Raw genomic sequence first — 24853 nt, 5'->3', positions numbered from 1 at the left:
TATGCACAACCAATGGGCATGGACTAAGTGGGGGGGACAACTGGAGGGAGTGGGGATCATTGGGTGGAGGGGAGCAGAAAGAAAAGAAATTGGGACAACTGTAACAGCATAATCAATAAAACATAAAAAAAATAAGAGTAATGATCCTGAGCATCTTTTCATTTGCTTACTAGATGTTGTTTTTCCTTTGAGGAAATGTCTATTTAAATCCCTTGCCCATTAATTAATTGGGTTGTCTTTTTATTTATATATATATATTTATATATGAGTTATTTCTATATTCTGGAAACCAAACCTTTATCATATATGTGATCTCCAAATATTTTCTCCCATTCTATGGAATGTCTTTTCATTTTCCTTTTTATTTTTTTAATTGCTTTTGAGAGAGAAAGAAAGAGAGATCTATTTGTTGTTCCAGTTATTTATGCATTTATTTTGATTGATTCTTGCATGTACTCTGACTAGGGATCAAATCCACAACCTGTTGTATCAGGACGACCACCTAACCAACTGAGCTAGTGGCCAGGGCCATCTTTTCATTTTCTTGATAGTTTCCTTTAACATACAGATATACTTTTTAAAAATGTCAAAATTCAGGCACGGGATTGGAAACAGACTTTGCCATGATTTTGGATAGTTTTGCTGTTTAAATAAGCAAACTCTCAAATGAATCACATAATTTATTTTAAACTAATTATAAGTTGATGAAAATAAAGTTCAAAAAGGCATAAGTGAATGACGGCTTTATTGGCAAAATTGTCATAGAGAGGTGGTGCATGAAGTTATTTCAGGTGACAGATTTGTTTTCCTCAAAACTAAAAGCTTCAATTACCACATTAAAACTTTAATGCAGAATATCTACATGTGGAGCTTTAGTCTCAGGCCTGGAGCAGCTGTGAAATGAAAGTTACCACACCATTCTAGTCCGTGGATGTCAGTATATTGTCCTTCACCTTCCACCCTGCAATAGTAAAACATAAGTTTGTTCATTAACCAAGACCAAGAATTTACGATCCAAATATAAGACTGTCTAGTCTGTGACATATATACTATGTATGAAGAATTTATAGCTTTCCATTTTCAGACTCTGATTTAAAACCCAGCACCTGTTTTCATATCCTACAAAAAAATAAACTATTAATATTACTATTTCAAGTGAACACTGTCATTATACAAATTCTGGTATCCAAGATTTTAGGATTTTAAAAATGAAGTTTATATTAGGTCATTTGTTTCTAAAACAAATATTTATTGACCAGTAACTATGTTTAGGGTACTGTGTTCTGCGCTTGTCTTGGACTCTTTGGAGTGATAAAAATGCACTTCACTTAAATAGACCTTTATTCCATGGGTTAGGTTTTTCTCCCTTTATTAACATAACCAGAAAAAGTTTATGTGTTATCATCACAGACTTGGAGTCAATATAAATGGACACCTTTCTTCCCTTCTCAGAATGTAGTCACATCAACCACTTCATAACAATTAGGTTGTGTTTTCAATTCTGGAAACAGTAAAGAGGTATTTATAAATGAACATGAGCCTCTGGATGACATGGCATAATATTCAGTGTAAAGATTAAGCTTGTAAAGTGGGTACCTTTCTACAATTTTAAAATTAACTAATTTTGTGTACATTTTTAAAATTAGCCTAGTAAAAATGCACGCACATATCCGGTCAAAATAAAATAAACAATTATGACATTATCCCCAAGGCTTCTTTTAAAAACTTTAATAAGATATTTCAAGTGAAAGTAATTTTTGACTTAAATTTTCTCAGTAACTGCAACAAGTTTTCCATTTCCAAGCTAACTACAAAAAGTTCTATAGGAATAGAGGAGTTCAAGAGCAAAGAAATGAAAAGTCTAATGTAATAGATTATCAACATGAATGGTATTTTCTTTTGAAGGCTTCTGATGGTCTTAGAATCTCATAACATTTTTCTCCCCTCACCAAAATCCAACATTTCTTACTAAATATATTATAAATATATTTTATAAATTATATATTATAATTATAATATAATTATATATTATATATATTTATATAATATATATTTTTATATATTATTAATATAATATATATAAATATATTATAAATATGTTTTAACAAAATATATTACAAAAGACTATTTAGCATTAACTAAATATAATATTTAAGCAAACATGCCTGGAAAGAATCTTTTACAAAGAACTACAATGATTTTTATTTTAAGCTTACCTATTTTCATTGAAATTTCCAGTGTACTTTGCCCCATTTGGGAATGTGTAAGTCCCCAATCCATGAAACATATTGTCCTTAAAGTGTCCTTCATATACTGCTCCTGAAAAATGTTCAAGTCTTCCAAAACCATTCATCTGTTTGTAACAAAGGAAATGACCTCAGTAACTAACCTTCAGTTTCCCTAAAACACTTTGAAAAAATAACATCCACTTGGGTATTACAGTATTCCCTCACTTATTGTAGGTATTACATTGTAGACCCCCGCGATAGGTGAAAATCCGCGAAGTAGGGCCCTTACATTTATTTTAGTATTTATATATATTTTAAGGCTTTATAAACCCTTCCCACACACTTATAAACCGTTCCCAGTCCCTTATTAACCTTTCCCACTCCCTTATTACCTTTTCCACACTTTTATAAACACTACTTATGTTCTTAAACATATTCTTCACTCTTAAACCTATGTAACTTTAACAATATATGTATACAGTACCACAAAATCCTGTGATATGGCGAAAAATCCGCGATAAATAATTAAATATAATATTTTTAAAAATCCCGCGATATAGTGAGGCCACGATAAGTGAACAGCGATATAGAAAGGGACTACTGTATTTAATCTATCAGTGTATTACCATTTATTTCCATAAAAAATAAGACATTTTAATAATTTTCCTTCATATGCATCTCTTTGTGAAGCAACCTCCCCCCAAGTCAAATGTTCCTGATATGGCGCATTTGAACATCTGGGACACTTGAACATCATGGTTTAAATACCATGATGATGATAACAGGAGTCCTTGAGATACCTTGAATTATCAAAAATCTTAAAGGGCAACCAGTTTAATTAGTCCAGGAAACAGTATAAAGACGTTAAGAATAAAAATTGTATTCAGCCCTGATTGGTGTGGCTCAGTGGGTTGAGTGTCCTCCCGCAAACTGCAACTGACAGGTCGCTGGTTTGATTCCTGGTCCGGGCACATACCTGGGTTGCAGGCCAGGCCCCCAGTTGAGGGGGGTGGTGGTGAGAGGCAACCTATCCTGCACATCACTGTTTCTCTCCTTTTCTTTCCCTCCCTTCCCCTCTCTCTAAAAATAAATAAATAAAATCTTTTTTTTTTTTCAATTGTATTCAAGGAGACCTGAGTACACATTCTTGTTTCATCACTTGTTATCTGGGCAAGAAACCTAAGCCTGATTTACCTCATTTGTAAAATGGCAGTATCAATGGTACCTTCCTCAATGAGGTTGCTTTGAGGATTAAATGAGAAATTGATGTAATGAGTTTAGGTTTACTCAATGAATAGGAGATGAGAAAGATGAAAGTGACTACCTCTCTGCGTAAGTTTAATATGACTCATATGTTTATCTATATTGTATTAAATATAATCATTTGGGGTTTTCTTAGATTTTATTTATTTATTTTTAGAGAGAGAAAGGGAGGGTAAAAGAGAGGGAGGCAAACATCCATCAGTTGCCTCTTGAATGCTTCCAACTGGGGGACCCAGCCCACAGCCCAGGCATGTGCCCTGACTGAAAATCATCGAACTGAGTTCACAAGCAGGCACTCAATCCACTAAGCCACACCAGCCAGGGCTCATTCGTTTTTTGTTGTATAGTCTTCTCATATGTGTTTGTAATTAATGGAGAAATTTCTGGAATCATTTAATTAATAAGTTTACTTATTCACTGTTAGTATTCAAACCAAAATAATACCTTGTCATCTTTCCAGCTTCCTGTGTAGACAATCCCATTAGGAGTGGTATGAATACCTATTCCATTTCTCTCGAAGATTCCAGAAGGTGTTCTTGTACAATCACCATCTAAAGAAGAGAGAAATACTGAAGATTATAAAGGGGAACCTGTTTGACGAAGTAATAAAGTATGTACATTCAGGTCTAATCTTTGGATCCCCAGAACTGAAACCAATGAGACCAGAGATGAGTAGTTAGAAGGTCTTGTAATCATTGAGACCCAAAGACCAGGAAGACTGATAGATCCCGTAAATTACCAAGGCATACTGCCTAGACTTAACATTAGAATAGATTTAAAATCTGTTCATCTATATTATTTTATTTAATGGAGTTAATATCCCAATAGTAGTTTTTTTAAATGTTACAGTTAATTTTTTTACTCTTAAGCTATTTAATTTTAACCTGTATAGAAAAAGTAATTGAAATGTACGCTTACCATATTTGTCTCCATTTGGAAATATAAAGTTTATCTTATACACTTCTGCAGCTGTTTTAAAAGATTAGGGAAAAGTCACAGAAACTTAAATATTTTTATGTCAAAAGATATATAACAAATGTGCTTTAAGAGCTGACCAAATAGACTCATTTCATATAATCACAAGCATATCATGCTTAGTTGACATTCTATTATCTAGTGTAGGGTCCTGGAGAAATAATTTTGTCTAGATGATCCATTTTTTAAAATGTATTTGTTATAACAGCTTTATTAATATGTAATTCCCATTCCACAAAACATACCCTTTAAAAACATACAATTCAATATTTTTAGAATATTGTTGTATAACTATCACTACACTTGCTAATTTTAAAATATTTTAATCACCCCAAAAAGAAATCATGTACCCATTCACAGCTATTCTCCATCCCCTTAGTTCCCCCACACCCACCCCACCTCAACCCCAGCCCCTGGCATCCACTAATCTTTCTGTCTCTATGAATTTGTGTATTCTAGACATTTCATACATATGAAATCATACAACATGTAGTCCTTTGTGATCAGCTTCTTTTACTTAGCATAATATTTTCAAGGTTCATCCATGTATTGACAAATAATAGTCCATTGTACAGAAATAACACATTTGTTTATCATTCATTAGTTGATGGACAGCTGAGTTGTTTCCAGTATAGGCTACTATAAATAATACTGTTATGGACATTCATGTAAGCTTTTCTTTCTCTTGGGTAGCCTATATGATGTATTGATTGTCTCAGAGGTAAGACAGAGTAAGGACTCTCTGATTTGGCAGAAGGAGAAAAATAGAAAATAAAGATAGTACATGAAGACGGATGAGGGTGGGAGTGCCCAAACAGAATTAGATGGGAATGGAGACCAGGGGAAAAGGAAGAAAGAAACCAAGGAATGGGGTGAACCTGTGCCTCAGGGCTCTGGGACATTTAGTGAACTAAAACACTAAAAACTAAATTTTACAATACTGAAGAAAACATGTATGTTGAAAAGACAAACTCAGACTTCTAGGACAATAAGGCTACTAGATTGTCACTCAAAGTGTGGCTTATACATCAGAATCACCTGGGGTGCTTGCAAGTTCCTAGGCTCTACGCTATACTACTGAATCAGAATCTCTATGGGTGAGGCAAGAGAACTGATACTTTTAATTTAAAAATTAATTTAGGTGCCAGGTGAGAAAAACTAGAGGCTCATCCCCTCTGAGGAAATAGAGTTAATAACACAATAAGTAGAAGACTTTAAAATACATCCTGAGAGAGACAGGAACAGGTAGTTGTGAGAAACAACAAATGAGCAGTCTAGGAAATATATACGGTAATTGATAAAATAAAACTTAGAAGGGTTGAATAGCAAAGGTACGATTGAAAAGTAAATTAGTGAACTAGAAATACAAGGTTGAAAATTTTTCTCAGAAAGAGACACAAAGGAAAAGAGAAATTACCTGAGCAAAGCCTTTCTTATCTCCCCTCACCCGTGAACTCCTCTAGGAGCTCCCACAATACTCTGGGCCTATCCCTAGCATAGCACGCAGGGCCCTACTAAAAAAAAACAAAAACAAAAAAAACACCATGCTTTTGTACCAGAATCCCCCATAACGATACCCAGCTCGTCTAGGTCAGGGATCACAGGTTAGTCCTCACCCTAGTATCAGCGCAGTAATTACCATTTACTAGTAGGAATTGAATGTCTAGTGAATGAAGGACACATGGAAAGCAATCGTTAAATTCAAAGCATTTAACTTGATCGTACAAGAAACCGAACTGTTTTCAACTCCTCTTAAATGGTTCCACATTCCAAACTTTGAAATGGTGGAGCTAGAAGGAACGAGCCTACGAAATCCAGATCATCTGGCAGCACAGAGGAGACAAACACAGAGAGGTCAGCACTTGCCTAAGTTGTCACAACAGCAAATCAATGGCCGAATCAGAGCTAGAATCCTGATCTCCTGATCCTCAGGCCAGGGGCTCTCCGTGCCCCCCACCCCCACCCCCCAGGGTAGACGTTCAGGAAATATGTCACACCGGTACAGGAGTTACTAGGGACCAAGCTCTCGATCAATGCGAGTTCAACTTAAAGGCACCCTTCCCAGCTCAAGACGTTGGGAGGAGGGCCACTCACTTGACAGAAAGGTGGTGGAGAGATTTTCTTGACTCTGGGATTCCCCCGGAGTCGCCAGCTCCGCTGCGAAGAGGAAAAGAAGAGCTAGATCCCTGCAGAGTGCTACTCGGTTGCTGGGGCAACCAGGCACCTTTCACCCGGAAATTAAAATACGAGGACCAAGACTGAGCCAATCAAAACGCGCCAGGGCTGTGCAGCTGCAGCTGGGCCGCGGCGAGCAGCTCCAGGTGAGGTCCGTGAGAGTGGTGGATCCCAGCGGGACCCCTCAGCCCCCAGCGCTCCCTCCTGACCGCCGCCCCGGAAAGCAGCACCGTGAGCGCCAGACGGCCTCCCCTTCCGCGGGCCAGGGGTGTGTTTCCATGTGCGTGGTCTTTGCATCGCCCTGATTGTCAGTGTACAGACCCTGCCACCCCGCCTCCCTCTCCCGAACTGGTCGGGGTCTGGTGGGATCCAGCCTGTTTGCCTGGGGTGGGTGAGCCTGGACCAGCAGGATCCCAGACCCTAGGCCCAGGCCAGACGGGGGTCGAATGCTGAGCTTGTCCATCAGCCTCAGGCTGGAGGTGGGGGAGGTGAACTGGGGCTTGGAGCTGGGTAACGGGTTGGATTGGCGGGGCTCAGGTTTCATTTCGCGTCTTCTCCTTAAACCGAGTGGCTCTGTGAGGGAGAGAATGGGGACGACGCATGCTGGGAGGAAGGTACTAGGTCTGGGTATGTGCTGGAGCTGGAATATGGAGTCAGTCAGAGGTTTGCCCGGAAGGCGAGTGGTGTGTGTCTGTTGAGCGACCCGCTTAGTGATTCTGTTCCCGAGAACCAGTCTTGCGTGTGAAACAAAGGATACTCTTCGAGCCAAACTTAGGTCCCTGTGTCCACGGTGAAAAAAGATAGTTGGAATCTTCCCAGGCTAAATGGGATAGAATAGTGGGTTATATCGCTGTGAATTATACAACCTAATTCTTGTTCCCTGGAAAACTTCTGAAGAGAGACATTTTGGATGGAGACAGCAAGTCTTCATTCTTAATTTGAGAGCAGATCTCAGATCAAGTTGTAAAGGTAACACTTTTTGGGTTGGTGTGAGACAATGTTGGTCGCTCTTTAGGCAAGCTTGCTGTGGCTTGGTCTGGTTGGCTAGCCAATCTGCTTTATAAAAATTAAAGCACAGTATTTTATTGCTTTTTTCCCTAATGCTTCTTACTACACAGATTTATCTGGGCTGGTTGGTTTTTGAAATGAAGTTCTGATCTTTCCATCTGATTTGTATATCCCTTTCCCTTTTCTAAATTTTAGAAATAATAGGTAATTACTGATGCACAACTTTATGGAATTCAGTTTGTCTCGTTGTTTTGGTTCTGTTAAGCTTTTAATGACTACATTTTTGTGAGTGTATGTATATTTACTATTGTTTTTACAGAAGAACTTGAGGCAGACTTCTTTTCTTATGTTCTTATCTAAGAATATCTAGAGTCAGGAAATTTGTAATGATATGGTTTAAATTTTGCATTGGATTATAAATATTTCTTATTTTCCATTTTTTATGATGTTTTGACACATTGAGGGCCTAGCTGGTCAGGAAGAAACTGCTCTTCCTAGGGAGAGCTAAGTATCAACTGACCTGTGAATAGGCCTTTTCATATGCACACCAACCAATCTGGAGTCCACAGCCTCAAACACCTCCTAATTTCCCCTGACCTGAAATCAACCCAAAACTGGGTACCAGGCAAGTAGGGACAGTCTCTATGTCCCCAAAGCCTGCTGGAATTATTCAGACTACCCAGTTTGAAACTGTTTACCCTGCCCTGCCTTTCCCATGGAACCCCCAGAAAAGCTGTGGCTTTTGCCTTCCCCTGGCTCCTTTCTGCCTCCTCACTGGTGCTCCCCCTGTGGCCCAGGTAGCATGGCATGGCTTTCCTTTCTAAGGGAACTGTAACACTGAATTTTTCTGTCAATGGCATTGAACTCTCCATGTTGTCATTCAGTCACATTTATGAGTTAAGACCCAGGCACAAATCTGAGGGGGGCAAGCTTATCAAAAGCAATTCAAAAACCTCTGAATTGGTAGGTGTATATAAGGAGGCAATGTGGTGCAAAGAATTTCAGCTTTGGACTCAAATGGATTGTTTCAAACTGACTCCAGATTTTGTTTCTGTCACTGATGATATTAGACAAGTATTCTCCTCTCTAAAATAAAAAAAATAGTATTTACCTTACAAGATTTTTAGAGGATTTAGAAATCTTACATTTCCCCTCATCAAAGACTTGTATATCCAATTACCTTCTATATATCTCCATTTCATTATCTAAGAGGCATTTCAAATGTAACATATCCAGTCTGAACTTGTGACTTTCTCCCCCCAAATCTTATTCTCCCTAGCATTCCTGCTCTGAGCACATGGCACCACAGTTCACCCAGACCACTGTCAAAGAGCTTACCACCTATGTTTTCTTCCAGGAGCTTTATGGTTTCAGGTCTTACATTTAAATCTTTAATCTATTTTGAGTTCATTTTTGTGCATGGTATAAGACAGTAGTCTAGTATCATTCTTTTGCATTTGGCTGTCCAGTTTTCACAGCATTATTTATTGAAAAGACTGTCCTTCCCCTGAATATATTCATGGCTCCTTTGTTATAAATTAATTGACCATAAATGTGTGAGTTTATGTCTGGGTTCTCTATTTTGTTCCATTTATGCCAATACCATACTGTTTTGATTATTATAGCTTTGTCATATAGTTTGAAATCAGGAAGTATGGTGCCTCCAGCTTTGTTCTTCTTTCTCAAGATTGCTTTGGGGAGGTTATAATTTTGAATTTTTCTTCATGGCGAAGGAGAGGCCACTGCCTGGACTTCATTTAATCCCTGGGCTCTTAGACTAAAATCATGCTTAAGTTCAAACAACAAAGAAGAAAGCTAAAAACAAAAATGAAGAGGTTATTGAAAAAAAAAAAAAAGCCTTCACTTTCACTCCAAGTTAATTACACCTCCCCCTCTACCACCCTCAGCAGAAAACTGTCTTTACAGAAAAAATTTAAAACAGTTTCTCAAAAAAGCAGTAATTGCTGGTAAAGATGGAGGTGTAGGTAGACATACTTCACCTCCTCACGCAACCATAGAAAGAATTACAACCAGATCTCAAAAACAAATAACAACCAGAACTGTCAGAAAATCAAGCTCTATGGGAAGTCTGACACCAAGGATTTAAAGAAGCCACATTCATCCAGGTGGGTAGAAGGGGCGGAGTCACAGAGACAGGGCAGAGAGGCGATGTGGCTCAGACAAGCTGCAGTAGTGGAATGGACAGTCCCACATTCATGTGTGGTGGATAAAAATCAGGAGTGATACCCTGGGAGCGAGTAATCCCAGCCCAGACCACACAGCCCAGGGCTCCAGCACCAGGAAGATAAACCTCCATTACCTCTGGCAGTAAAAACCATTGAGGGTTGAGGCAGCAGAAGAAACTTCTGGATTTTCACTGCTTAAAGGGCCTGCATGGTCTTAGAACATATGCAAACCACAGCAGCACGAAGGGCACCAATCGCATATGGCAAGCGGGTGAAGTGACTGGAAACAGGGTGAGTACTGGGCAGATCACCAGAAGCCAGGCAGGAGCATTGTCCCCACTGTGAGCCCCCTACCACCAAAGAACCACAAAATGATGAAGCAGATTGTCCCACCCCACACAATTTACAGGTGCCTTTGCTACATAGGCCACTTTACTAAGACAGGGAATCAAAGCAGCTCTACCTAATACACAGAAACATACAAGGAGGCTGCCAAATTGAGGAGGCAAAGAAATATGGCCCAAATGAAAGAACAACAACAACAAAAAAAAAAAAAAACAGAAAAAGAACTAAACAAAACAGAGATAGTCAACCTATCAGATACAGAGTTCAAAACTCTGGTGATAAGGATGCTTAGAAAACTAATAGAGTATGGCAAAAAAATAAAAGAAGAAATGAAGGTTACACAAAATGAAATAAAGAAAAATATACGGGGAACCAGCAGTGAAGGGAAGGAAGCCGGGGTTCAAATCAATGATTTGGAACAAAAGGAAGAAGTACACATTAAATCAAAACAAAGAAGAAACAAGAATGAAAAAAAAAAAAAAAAAAGACAGGTTTAGAAACCTCTGGGACAACTTTAAACGTACCAACATCCAAATCATAGGGGTGTCAGAAGAAGAAGAGAAAGAGCAAAACATTGAAAACTTATTTGAAAGAATAATGAAACAAAACTTATTTAATTTGATGAAGGAAATAGACATACAAGTTCAGGAAGCACAGAGAGTCCCAAACAAGTTGGACCCAAAGTGGACCACACCAAGACACATCATCATTAAAATGCCAAAGGATGAAGAGAAAGAGAGAAGCTTAAAAGCAGCAAGAGGAAAGCAGAGAGTTACCTACAAAGGGGTTCCCATAAGACTGTCAGCTGATTTCTCAAAAGAAACTTTGTCGGCAAGAAGGGGTTGGGAAGAAGTATTCAAAGTGATTAAAAGAAGGACCTACAACCAAGATTACTCTATCCAGCAAAGCTATCATTTAGAATGGAAGGGAAGATGAAGTGCTTCTCAGACAAGGTAAAGCTAAAAGAATTCATCATCACCAAATCATTATTACAGAATATGTTAAAGGGACTTATTTAAGAAAAGGAAGATCAAAACTATGAACATTAAAATGCCAACAAACTCTCATCGATCAACAACTGGATGTAAAAAACACAAACAAAGTAAGCAAATAACCAGAACAGGAACAGAATCATAGGTATGGAGATCATTTGGAGGGTTATCATCTGGGAGGGGGAAGAGGGAGAATGGAGAAAATGGTTCAGGAATTAAGAAGCATAATTGATAGGAACAAAATAGGGCGATGTTAAGAATAGTATAGGAAATGGAGAAACCAGAGAACTTATGGACACGACGCATGGACATGAACTAAGGGGGATGGATGCTGGAGGGAAGGGGCAGAGTGGGGCAAAAGGGGAAAAATTGGGAGAAAGGTAACAGCATAATCAATAAAATATACTTCAAAAAAGATTGCTTTGACTATTTGGGGTCTTTTGTGGTTTCATACAAATTTTAGGAAATGTTCATACAAACATACAAATTGGTTCTATTTCTGAGAAAAATGTCATTGGGATGTTTATAGGGATGGCATTGACTCTAGATTGCATTGGATAGTATGGACATTTTAACAATATGCTCCCAATCCTTGAGCACAGACTATCTTTCCATTTATGTGTGTCTTCTTCAGTTTCTTTTTTCAACATTCTGTAGTTTTCAGTGCACAAGTCGTTCACCTCCTTGGTCAAATTTATTCTTAGGTATTTTAACTTAAAGTGTGTTTTGTCTACGATAAGTATAGTTATCTATGCTCTTTCTTGGTTTCCAGTCACATGGAATATCTTTTTCCATCCCTTCACTTTTATTCTCTGTGTGTTAAAGCTGAGGCAATTCTGTTGTAGGCAGCATATAGTTGGCTCTTGTTTTTTCATCTGTTCAGCCACTGTGTCTTTTGACTGAAGAATTAAACTATTTACATTTGAAGTAATTATTGATAGGTAGACCTTACTCTTGCCATTTTATTGTTTCCTCTGTGTTTTATAGATTCATTGTTCCTTTCTTTCTGTCTTCCTTTGTGATTTAATGATTTTTTATAATGTTATGCTTTTATTCCTTTCTCTTTATTTTTTGTGCATCTACTATATTTGCTTTTTAGTTTCCTCAACAAGACTTACCTAAAAAAATTGTATAACATTTTATTGTAAATTGATAGCAACTTAACTTGAATTGCATACAAAAGCTTTACACTTTTACTCCCTATGGACATAATCTCTGAGCCAGGGCTGTGTTCTGAAAGTGTATATGTCAGTTTAAAGTTTGTTTATCAAATAACTTATTCAGTAAATGAAAACATCTTTACTCAACTAGAACTTCTTAAACTCTACCACATCTAACCAAATCAAAACACAGGATTGGGGCCTAGGCACGTGTATTTTGAAACTTCTCCACGTGTTTCTAATACACACCTCTGGTTTAAAAATTTGTGTCAGAGAAACTCATTAAATATTCATCCTGACAAGGATGTGCTTGTACATATTTTGTGAAGCAACTTATCCATGCTTTCCTTAAACTGGCCCTTTTAAAAGGTGCATTTTTTCCCCTTTATTTCTTTAAAATAGGTTATATCCATAACTTTGAAAACAGAGAATTATATTACTTGTCTGCTTTTATGATGCCTGTATTACTTTTTTCTCTTGCAGGTGAAAATGAGCTCTTCAGTAAGAAGAAAAGGGAAGCCAGGCAAAGGAAGTGGAAAAGGGTCTTCTAGAGGAGGAAGAGGAGGCAGGAGTCACGCTAGTAAATCTCACGGGGCTGGCAGCGGTGGTGGTGGTGGCAGTGGTGGCAATAGAAAGGCCTCAAGTAGAATTTGGGATGATGGTGATGACTTTTGTATCTTCAGTGAGTCAAGGCACTCAGCCAGGTATTATGCTCTTTGAATGTTCAAAATAGACATGGTATCAATTCCTAATCTATACAAATGCCTAAGGGAAGGGGGAAGAAATGCCAAGTGATTCCTTATTTTAAAACTTCGCAGTCCCCCTCTTTATAATATATTCTAAAGGCACAATGGCAAATAACAGCCTTTTCTTTTTGGAAGTTCAGAATATGAAGTTAACTTTTAACTTCCACATGATACTGTGAATTGACTGTAATACTGTTATTGTAACCAATGTTACTAGGAAAGTAAATACTGGAAATGGTGAAAATGATGAAAATTATTTTAAGTATTTCTTAGGCTTTGTAGTTTAAAGATCCCAATATGTGACCTCATTAGGCTATGTCTTTCTAATTGATGAATTCTCTGTTTTCCAACCAGATTGACTAAATCTTCACTGGTGCTTCGTGTGATGACCAGTGATAGACGTTGTATCCAGGCTTCTCTCATAATCAACTTTTAAATAATGAATAAATAATTCTAATGATTATTTAATGAAAGTAAAGATTTACTACTGCATGCTCTGCAATATATATGTAAAATTGTAACTCTCAAACTGCATTGTGAGTTTTCCACTGGAATTTTTAGAGATTTCTTTAAAGAGACACATGCACACACATACACACACACACATACACACTTTTATGGGAATAACTCTCAAGCATTTAAGGTAGATGAATCCAATTTTGTGCATTCGGGAAAAAAAGAAAAAGAAAAACAGATAAGCATTAAGTAGTTTAAACTTGCCATGAAATGAATCTGGGCCCATAGTGAGCAAGATATGGAGAAAAGGATCTGCTATTCCCCGAGTCAGTCTCAGTTTCCAAGTGCTTCTTGTAGTTTAAGTCCCTGATGCACTGATTTTAGGGTTTAAATGTGTTTTTCATTCATAATCAAATACTTTATCTGGTATTCAACAAGAGAATCTACTTTTTTTTTCATTCTAGAAGATAAATGGTCATTTTGGACATATTGAGAGATAATGTAGCAGTCTCAGACTTCACAGCATTTTAAGGAATCTTCCAGAGTAATTTTAAACTATATTTTCACCTTAGCTGCTGATTAAGATTCCAATTTCTGAGTTAGATGCAGCTTCATTCCTTTTGGAAATATAGACATTATAGGTTCTTGGCAGTCTTAGACTTTCATTCATGCAGCAGATACTGAGTGCCTACTATGTACCAGGTACTATTTTAGGAACTAGAATTGCAGCAATGAGTAAAATACTGTTCTTGTCTTCATAGAAGGAGGTTTGAGGTATAAAGACAATAAATAAATGTATACTTTGTCAGGTGGTAAGTGCTGTGGAGAAAAATAAAGGAGGGCAGAGGTGATAGAAAAATACCAAAATAGATTGCTGGTATTTTAAATAGTTGCTATTTTACATACAGTGATCAGAAAAATCTTCTCTAATAATGTGTCATTTGAGCAGGGACAAAAAAGTGAAGGAGTGAGCTGTGAAGCTCGCAGAGGAAAGAACATTCAAGGCAGAGGTAACAGCAAGTACAAAATCCCTAAGCCAGGAGTGGCTAGAGTGGATGGATCAAAAGGAGAGTGATAAACAGAGCTGAAAGTCTACCCTTTGTAGGCTTTATAGGCCATTATAAGGACTTTGGCTTTTGCTTTCAGTAAGATGGGAAGTCATCGGCAGGGTTTAAGGCAAGGGTGTGTGACATCAGTCACTCTGGCCAGAGTTGCTACTATTAGAAAATGGCGCATCTTTCTTTGGGCAGTTACAGCCTCAGGATGCCTGACTTGGGGAGCACAGCATGGGCTGGACTTTAGCTCTTGCTGTCTTCTCCTCTCTCACCCCCCTTTCACCACTTCCAGGGGCCTTTGCACAGTGCACAGTCTGTGCAGCCATGCTCAGGAGCCCTGTCTCACTGTGCTCTGTGGAGAGTAGACTGTGGGGGAACATGGGCTGGAACCAGGAAGACCAGTTAGAAGGCACTTTCCAAGTGGAAATGTCCTAGACAAGTTAGTATGTGTCTGGAGTTCAAGAAAAAGACCTGGGGTAGAAAAGTAAATATTATGACTGCTCTCTAAAGAAATGCTTTTTAAAGCTATGAGAATGGATGAGATAGACTATAGATAGAGGTCTGAACTTTGAGCCCTGGAACTCTAGGCTTGAGAGCTGAGAGAGATGAGGAGAATCAAAGAGGACTGAGGAGGAGTTGCCAATGAAGCAGAAGGAAAACTAAGAGCATGGTTTCTGGAAGAAATAGAAGTGGTTTAAAGGGGATTATCCAATCTAATTGGATTGGATACTTAAAGGGAATATTCAGTTGTAAAAATAGTGCTTCTGATAGGTCAAGAAAAATGTGCACTGACAGTTGTCCACTCGATTTGGTAATGTGGTTGGCATGGTAACCTTGACAAGAGCTGTTTGGTATGCCATGGTTGGTAGGGAACTAACCCTGATTGGAGGGTGTTTCAGAGTGAAGCAGAATGAGAGTGGAGACAAAGACAATGATTTAGCTATTTCTTTTGAGTTTTGCTCTGAGTCAGGGGTCTGCAACTTCCTGGCTGCAGACAGGTACCAGTCTGGGCCTACTAGGAACCAGGCTGCACAGCAGGTAAGCTTGAATGTATAAGGCTGTCCTGCCTCCAGCACTGCAGCTGGGTCAGAAACTCCGTCCCACAGAAGTTTCAGAATCAGCACAGAACAAATTTTTCCAGGACACTATATTTTGTCTGGAGGGATGGGAGGCAGCTAAATCTCTAGTGGAGAAGAACACAGAACTTCCGTCTCTCACGCCTTTTGTTGAGGAGGGGATTCAGCAGATACAAGGTCAAGACTTATGAGTCATCAATAAGCTTTCAGACGCTTGGGTTACAGTTCACTGTTACGGATTACAGATATCAGTGTAAAGAACTCAGTGACCAGTCTATGTCAGGGTTTATCAAACATCTTGATGCCACACTGGCATTAGGTGCAAGACTTCCTACATTTTTAGCTACAGATTGTTTATAGTTAACTAAGAGATAAGAAAAGCGGAGCAAACTAAAGCATAATGTGCGTTCTTTAAATCCAATTCCCATGGGAACCCTCTGAGTGGCCTTCGGTCCTGTCTGCCTCTCAGCCTTCCAGTTTTCCGTTGAGACTTAAAGGCCTCCCGAGGAGGCCTGGCTCACGGCTTGGGCTACAGTTCCCGAAACCACAAGGAGGATTCCCCTACAAATGTAATGGCTTGAATTATCCCGAAACCATCCCCCTCCCCCTGACTGGAAAAATTGTCTTCCATGAAACAAATACCTGGTGCCAAAAAGGTTAGGGACCACTGCTCTAAGGGTCAGGAGAGGAAGGGAAGATGAGGCTATAGCTTGAGGGAGATTTGCAGTTGAAGGGAGGATTTTGTTGGTTACTTTTTAAAACAGTAGATACTATATAGCATGTCTGTATGCTGACGGGAATGAGCCACAGGGGAACAAAGAACTGATGATGTAGAGAGGGGATTAAGGGCTGGAATGATTTTCCTGATGAGGTTAAAGAGATTTGGATACAGTTTGCAAACAGTTGGATTGATGGATCAAGAATGGTTTATCCTGCGTAACTGGAAGAAAGGCAAAGTATATGGGTACACAAATAAGTGGTGGATGAGATAGAAGCATGTGGAGGTTCCCCCTCCCCTATCTTCTTTTTTACTAACTTTGAAGAAACAATCAGGCAAATCAAAATTTTGAGAATTTATACAAGACAGCTGACCTGAGTGCCTCAAAAATGTCAATGTCAGGAAATAGGTGAGGGAACTGTTCCAAATTCAAAAGTTTGAAAAAAATGACTAAATGTCATTTTCCATTAGATACTAAATAAAAAAATCTAAAGCGGTCATACTTAAGGCAATTAGGAACTTTGAATATGGATTATATATTAGATGCTACTGTATCAGTATAAAATATTTGTGAGTGATAATAGTATTGCGGTTATATACGAATATATCTATTCTTAGGAAATACATGCTGAAGTATTTGAGTGAATGTGATAGCTTCAGCTTGCATCCAGGTGGTTCAGCAGTGTATGTACATGCATATAGAGAGAAAGGAAGGCTTACAAGGTCTGTCCAGAAAAAGTCCAGCCATTGTTAATATAACGAGAACAGTTTGCATGACATCGATGTAACCTGGCAGCCAAGGAGCATGGCCTGGAATGCACATGCGTGAACAATGACTACTTCACTGTTATTAGATGCAACAAATCTGCATCAAATTTTGCATTAAGCTTGAGCATTCTCTCACGGAAACTATTCAGATGGTTCAGAAGGCTGCACTGTGGGCAACTGGTGATTGGCAGCTTCATCATGACAACGTGCCCACTCATGCACAATGCCTCATGCAGCGTTTTTGGCAAAACATCAAATCACCCAGGTGACTCACCCCGCCCCCCTACAGCCCAGATTTGGCACCCTGTGACTTCTGGCTTTTCCCAAAACTAAATCACCTTTGAAAGGGAAGCAATTTCCTACCATCAATGAGATTCAGGAAAATACGACAAGTAGGCTGATGGCAATTGGGAGAACTGTGTGAGGTCCTCAGGTACCTACTTTGAAGGGGACTGAGGTATCATTGTCCTATGTACAATGTTTCTTGTATCTTCTTCAATAAATGTCTATTTTTATATAACATGGCTGGATACCTTCTGGACAGACCTTGTGTGTATAGGCGTGTGTGTGTGTGGACAAAGGAAGAGAAGTGCATAAATATGTGCATACATATCTGTATGGAAAATGTTAAGAACTAGTGAATTAGAGAAAAGGTGTTTATTTTTATAGGTTTAAAATTTTTCAAAACAAAAATTTAGTGAAAATAATGAATTTCTGGCTAAGGTTTCTTTTCAGAGGTTGCAACTAAGTAGTTAAAAACCACAATCAACTCTGCTTTCTCCTTTGCTCCTTGGTTTTATAAGTGTAAACGTATGGTTCTTTCAAAGTCTCAGTAATGTGTTGCATTATAAATATAGAGAATGTTTCCCTAGATCTGAAAAATTTTAATGAAACATGCCAAATAAACAAACAAAAAAGAAATTTAGTGAATAAAGTTAAACTTAGAACTTAATGTTTTAAATATTAAAGAGTCCTTTAAAATCTAAATTTTAACAATGTGAGATTTGTGAAATAAATTCTAGTACATTATATTTTTATGTAACCATTTAAAATTATATTGTGGGTGAATATTTAATTTTAATTTTTAAATGCCAACTTTATTTTGATAGGGAAATGAATCAGTTAAAAAAGATTATATATGCTGAACAATTTTTAAAATATATATGAAAAAGATAATATGAATTAGGGTGACCTGTTTTTGTTTTGTTCTTTTTATAGTAAACATGTATTATTTTCTTATAATCAGAAAATTATAATTTAGGTAAATATTTCAAAAATAAGTCTAGTATTAACTTGTAAGTATTAATAAGTAAAATGTAACTCTTGACTGTTGTCAGATTGGTTACCTAAAATAGAATGCAATAAACACTTTTTTGTGTATAGCATATTCCTTTTGAAAGTTCTCTAGTGCAGAGGGAGTCATGATAGTATTGCTTTTTCCAGAGAGCTCTTGAGTTGGTGAAGCCAGTTTTAATGATTAAGAATCTGGTTGGTGTTTTTTTCCAGCAGTTCCAACATAATGAAGTGTGGTAAGGATTGTAGAAAATAGAGAACCTCTTCCCATTTATTGTCACCTTTTATAAGATACTTGACAATCTAGTTTGTATTGTATATATTTGGGGACTCTGAAGAATATAACAGTTCTGATAAAGGTAAATGGGTAATTTTGTTCTTTTATGCTTTGCAGACCTAGCAACAGTAGTGGAAGAAAAGGAGAGGCACGCCCCAAATGGAAGCCCAAAGCCAAGGTGCCCTTACAGACTCTACATATGACCTCTGAGAATCAAGAGAAAGTGAAAGCTCTTCTCCGAGACCTGCAAGAACAAGATGTAGATGCTGGATCTGAGTAAATTATTTTATTTAAGTAAATTATTTTATTAAGGAAGACGTATTGGTATCTTCACATACCAATGTGTCCTCTGAATACTGTGTTGTATCAATGCTGATCCTCTTGTGGCTGTATAGCTAGTTGAAAGTGAGCTAAGAGAAATGCAAGAATAATTATTGAGCAACAGTTTTAAAGTGGGTTTGTTTTATAGTATCTGTGAGCAGTAGTACAGGTTGCCTTTTCATCTTTTTTCTTTTTCTAGGACAGTGATTTTCAACCTTTTTCATCTCGTGGCACACATAAGCTAATTACTAAAAATCTATGACACACCAAAAAATATTTCTTTGTCGATCTAGCAGAAAAATAGGTATAATTTTGATTTATCCATACCAGATAGCTATTGTTGTGTTGGCTATTGTCTTTTTTTTATTTGACAGTCTAAGGGAGAAGAGGTCAGTGCACTTCACTAAGAGTCAGGTATTGCATGTTTTAAAAATTCTTGTGGCACAGTACTTGAAAATTGGTATTCTAGGACAGTGCTAATATGGACTCAGTAATTGCTTTATTGGCAACCTTCTAAAGAAAACCTTGTAGTGAACAAGTAGAAGTATTGTTCTAGGAGCAAATATCAAGTTGATCTGATGAAGTTTTAAGATTACACTAATCTCCCTGGCTGATGTGGCTCAGTGGATTGATTTGCCGGCCTTGAACCGAAAGGTCACCGGTTCGATTCCCAGTCAGGGCACATGCCTGGGTTGCAGGCCAGGTCCCCAGTTGGGGGCATGTTAGAGGCAACCACACACTGATGTTTCTCTTCCTCTCTTTCTCCTTCCTTTCCCCTCTCTCTAAAAATTAATAAAATTTTTTTAAAATTAAAAATTACACTACTGATCATCTGCCTACAAAAACAACTTTTACTTTTTTGACTCTTTGCTTTGTGATTTCAGTTGGAGCGACTAATTCTTTCCACCTGCCAGAATTAATGAGTGGTCAATCATGAGCAGCTCAATTTCCATCCTATCTACAAATCTCTTATCTGTTTTGCAGCAAAACAAAAAAATACGACTGATTTTTATGAATGAGAAGAGAAAGAGAGGGTAGTCAGGACTTCTGTAGTTAAGCACACAGGCTCTGGGGTGAGACTGTCAGTTAAAATCTCTAGTTTCTCTTTACTGTATAAGCTTTGACAATTACTAATCCTCTCTAATTTTAATTGATCATCTGAAAAATGGAGATTCCAGTAGTATCTGGCTGGGTTACTGGGAAGATTTTAAAAGAGATAATACATATAAAACATTGAACATAGTACCTGGCATGCAGTAAATGCCTTATAAATGTTAATTACCAAAATATGAGTTAGTAAGTGACTGAGTGGTGGTCAGAATCCTATGCCCTTTCGCTGTTTTAATTAAGTTTTTAGACTCTTGCTCAGTTTTCTTTGAAGTAAGTGGAAATTACGGTATAATATATGAAAACGTGACCCTTCCAGAAGAAGCATCTCTGGGGAGGAGGAAGATGACGAGCCTGACTGTGATGATGCGCAGTGCTGGTTAGCTGGACGAGAAGCTTCCCTTGTGCCCGACTCGGACCCTCTGGACTGTGCTGGCTTGGGCCTCGTGGAGCCTCCTGACCCAGAATTTACAGTCTCAGCATTTGCAGTGCAAAAACTTTCCAGGTGTCTGCTTTCAACATTTATAAGATTTGGGGGAGAATTCAAAGAACTGGAAAACACATTGTAAACCCGGCTCCCACTCCTTCCCTTTGAGTACTTTCCTTTTGTGTGGGTTCCAGAAGTGCCTGCTATGCCTAACATTCTCTCTTTTAGGTTAGGGAAATTAAGGAGGAATTTGTATTATCAGAGACTCCTTTTCAAAATACAACCCTGCCTAAATATACAATAGTCCCTCTCTATATCGTTGGATTTTTTTTAAATGTTATATTTAATTATTTATTGAGAATTTTTTGCCATATCGCGAGATTTTGCAGTACTGTATACGTATGTTGTTAAAGTTATGTAGGTTTAAGAGTGTAGAATATGTTTAAGACCATAAGTAGTGTTTATAAAAGTGTGGAAAAGGTTAATAAGGGACTGGGAACAGTTTATAAGTGTGTGGGAAGGGTTTATAAAGCCTTAAAATACATATAAATACTAAAATAAATGTAAGGTGCCTACTTCATGGATTTTCACCTATCGCTGGGGGTCTAGGACGTAATACCTGCGATAAGTGAGGGAATACTGTAGTTATAACTTCATGTAAGTGTTTTTAAATGCACTTCACTTCAGTGATTTGATATCACTCCTTTTTTGTCATGTTTCACACTTGGCAGGTATGGTTTCAACAGTGAACGCTGTCAAGCAGCTCTGAGGATTTGTGGTGGAGATGTGGGGGCATCCCTAGAACATCTGCTCACCCAGTGTTTTTCTGAGACATTTGGAGAGAGGAGGAAGATCTCTGAGGCAGTTGCCCGTATAAGCATGGAAGAATGTGTGGAACAGCGACAGGAAGAAGCATTTGCTCTCAAGTCAATCTGTGGAGAAAAATTCATAGAAAGAATTCAGAACAGAGTCTGGACCATTGGATTAGAACTGGACTATTTGACAAGTAAATTCTGCAAATCCAAGCAAAAGGAAAGTACCAAAAATATACAAGAGCCATCACTTGAGATCTGTAAATTTTACCTCAAAGGAAATTGCAAATTTGGGTCAAAATGCAAATTCAAACATGAAGTGCCCCCCAATCAAATTGTTGGGAGAGTAGAAAGAAGTGTAGATGATTCTCATCTTAATGCTAATGAAGATGCATCTTTTTTATACGAACTTGAAATTCGATTTTCTAAAGATCACAAATACCCCAATGAAGCTCCCCTTGTGGCATTTTATTCCACCAATGAGAACCTACCTCTGGCTTGTCGTTTACATATTTCTGAGTTCCTTTATGGCAAGGCCTTGACATTTGCTGAAACTTCGGAACCTGTTGTATATTCTTTGATTACCCTTTTAGAGGAAGAATCAGAAATAGTCAATTTACTAACAAATACCCATCACAAGTACAGTGTCCCTCCAGTGAACTTTTTGCCAATATCCTCTGGAACCAGAATAAATAATCCTGCCTGTCGTAAAGCAGTGATGCCATATAATTCTTTTGTTTCAAGTCCAATTCCAAAAGGTATGTAAGGCATTGATTTCATGGAGGGTGTTTTGGGGTCGGGATGAGGGACATTCAGAATGATGGGTAAAGAAATCAAAGGTTCTGAGGACTAGTCTAGGCTGCCCCAGTATTCTTAGGGAAGTCCATGGGCAAAAAGAATGACAATCCCCTGAACTATGGCCTGACTTGAATTGTGCGGCCTTATTTTGTCACTGTGATTGGGCCCCCTGAATTGAAAGTGTGAAGTGATGTGTACATTGAGCAGTTGAGGGTTAGAAGAAACAGCATCTTCCCAGAAAACCTGTTTCATTTAATTCATTTGGTTTTACTTGCTTATTTCTGATACTTTATATGGGATTACTTTCAAATGAGTTTTTAGGGATACTTTTCTTTCTATAACAACTATTCATTCATACCCTCTTGCTTTTAGTACACTAGACCCCTAAAATGCATTGGAGTAGAGCTATCTTTCTAAATCCTCAAACAATAGTTTATACAGGCTTCTGGCTTTATCCACATCCAGGTTTGCTGGGTGATTCTTACACCACGAGTAAATCCCCTTTAGTTCATCAAAGGATTCTCTCTTCTTTATTGCTATCTTTCTTTCAGAGAAATGAGTTTTCATTATCTCACAAGAGTTCCTAGGGAAATGTCAATGAGTAGAGAACAATGAAGCTGCACTGAGGTACAGATGCTGACAGTTATCTGGGATCACTCACTCGCTGCTTGACTGGCACTGGGCTTCAAATGTATTCCCCGAGAAATGACAAATCTTGGGTTGTGGACTTTTTAGGAAAAAAAAAAAACAGCTTTATTGAGATATAATTTGCATACCATAAAATTCACCCTTCTAAATACGTACACGATTAAATGGCTTTTAGAATATTCACAGAGTTGTACAATCATAACCACTGTCTAATTCCAGAACATTTTCATCACCTCATAAAGAAACCCCGTATCTGTTAGCAGTCACTCTTATTTCTCTTTCTTCCCAACTCCTGATGACCACAAACCTCTATTCTGTCTCCATGGATTTGCCTATTCTGGGCACTTCATAGGAATGGAATCGTACAATAGGTGGATTTTTGTGATTGACTTCTTTCACTTAATGTTTTCAAGGTTCATTCATGGTGTAGCATGTATCAGGACTTCATTCCTTTTTATTGCTGAATAGTCTGTTATATTAACATACCACCTTTTGTTTATTGATTCATTATTTGATAGGTTGTTTTGTGTCATGGAATTTTAGGTACATTTGCAAATAGTTGAAACTTCTAAGTTAATTCCTTGGATGTAAAGAAGCTACTGGGTTAACAAGGCATGCCATGATTTTCTCTTCTTTGTTTTTAATTTAATTTTGTTTTTAACGATAGGCATTTATGCTTGATAAAAATTTGGTTGAAGATGCATTTTAAGTTCTTTAGCAGCAGAAGTAGTAGTATTGAAATGAATGAACCTGCTTTATTCAAGCTTTAACCTGTTCTCTGTTTTATGATTTTGTTATTGTTACTTTGTTAGATAGTGACGTTCCCCCTTTGATAAAGAAAGGGCTCCATATCGAAAATGTTTCCTTTTATCCCCTTCAAGTTGAAAAAGAATCAGAGCCTGAGGAGGAGACAGATGAGGATGAAGGTCCTGCACCAGTTGTAGTGGAGAATGAAAGCTATGTGAACCTTAAGAAAAAGATTTCCAAAAGATATGACTGGCAGGCAAAATCAGTACATGCTGAAAATGCTAAAATCTGCGAGCAGTTCCGAATAAAACAGGTAGGGTGTTCTGAGAGAATGTCTGGCATTGCCTCCCTGATGTCGTGGATGGAGGGATTAGGGATTGGGAAGCTCTGGCTACCCTCCCTAGAATGCTTTTGGTTCTCTTTTACTGAGTGGTCAGAACTCTGCATGCCACAGCAAACTTGGGCACATGTCCTAAGTAGTCTTGGAAAATCCAGTGGCTGGTGAAAATGGAATATACACGTATACACCAAGTATTTTCAGAACCATGTGGCTTTGGTACTCTGACAGGCAATCTGGCAAATGGAAGGAAAATTAATACTGTGATTTAGAGAAATCACTGTGAAAAAAGAGAAGGGTAAGGAGGGACTTTTACCCTTTTCAAAAAGGCTCACAGGATAAATAACTTACCCTAGGTCACATAGCTAGGAAGTGGCGACATAGAGATTCAAGCTCATTCTCCGTTTCCAGAGCCCTTGTTTTTACCCCATTTACAGGAAGATTATTCTAAAAGAACCCGCAAATGAACTGTGAAGGCAGAGTTGTGGAGGCAGGACAAATGGGAGTGGCTTAACCAATCTGGGGGTTGGATTAGAGATACTGTGTAAGGGCCCTTCCAGTTCTAAAGTTCTGTGATTTGATTTTGACACAGTGTAAAATTATCTCATATATAGTACAATACCCATAAAATGTCAAAATGAGTAGAAAATCGCACCATAAATAATAAGATGGTAAAAACAAAAAATTACAAGTTCAATTTGTTCAGTGTGTTTAGAGGTGACAAATTTGTGTGATAAAATTATATGCAGAAAATAATATGTTAGTATAAATTTCTTACATATTCAAAAATACATCTTAGTTTTAATATATAGTAGTATGTAGCATTGCATTAGATGTCAGGCTGAGTTGCATAGATGTGATGATTGGCTGAAAAGAACCCTTCACTGAGGGCTCTTACTATCACTGACTTGGCTAAAAACCTGATATTGTATAGA

The 24853-nt window shown here is 37.9% G+C and overlaps 2 protein-coding genes across 3 annotated transcripts in view; one reads left to right on the top strand and one right to left on the bottom strand.

Annotated features, from left to right (window-relative positions):
• Positions 1-728: 728 nt before the first annotated feature.
• Positions 729-3992, bottom strand: MORN2 (MORN repeat containing 2). Its single transcript, XM_090281180.1, has 3 exons — positions 3936-3992; positions 2217-2353; positions 729-961 (listed from the first exon to the last, which is right to left on the bottom strand). Exons 2-3 carry the CDS (start codon positions 2351-2353, stop codon positions 859-861), a joined length of 240 nt encoding a protein of 79 aa, XP_090137306.1. The 5' UTR covers positions 3936-3992; the 3' UTR covers positions 729-858.
• Positions 3993-6729: 2737 nt separating this feature from the next.
• DHX57 (DExH-box helicase 57) overlaps positions 6730-24853 on the top strand; it is a 59655-nt gene continuing 41531 nt past the window's right edge. Inside the window, exons 1-6 of one of the 2 annotated variants that reach the window (XM_090281178.1) lie at positions 6730-6787; positions 12816-13036; positions 18839-18997; positions 20469-20654; positions 21308-22146; positions 23716-23894. In XM_090281178.1, coding sequence (XP_090137304.1) covers positions 12822-13036; positions 18839-18997; positions 20469-20654; positions 21308-22146; positions 23716-23894 — 1578 coding nt within the window. In that variant the 5' untranslated portion in view covers positions 6730-6787; positions 12816-12821. The other variant, XM_090281179.1, reaches the window with a different exon arrangement.

The sequence above is a fragment of the Furipterus horrens genome, unplaced genomic scaffold (genome assembly GCF_987537825.1).
Source record: "Furipterus horrens unplaced genomic scaffold, mFurHor1.1.pri manual_scaffold_6, whole genome shotgun sequence".
NCBI classification, from domain to species: Eukaryota; Metazoa; Chordata; class Mammalia; order Chiroptera; family Furipteridae; genus Furipterus; species Furipterus horrens.
Note: the sequence above shows the minus strand (reverse complement) of the source record. Positions and strands in the feature narration are given on the sequence as shown.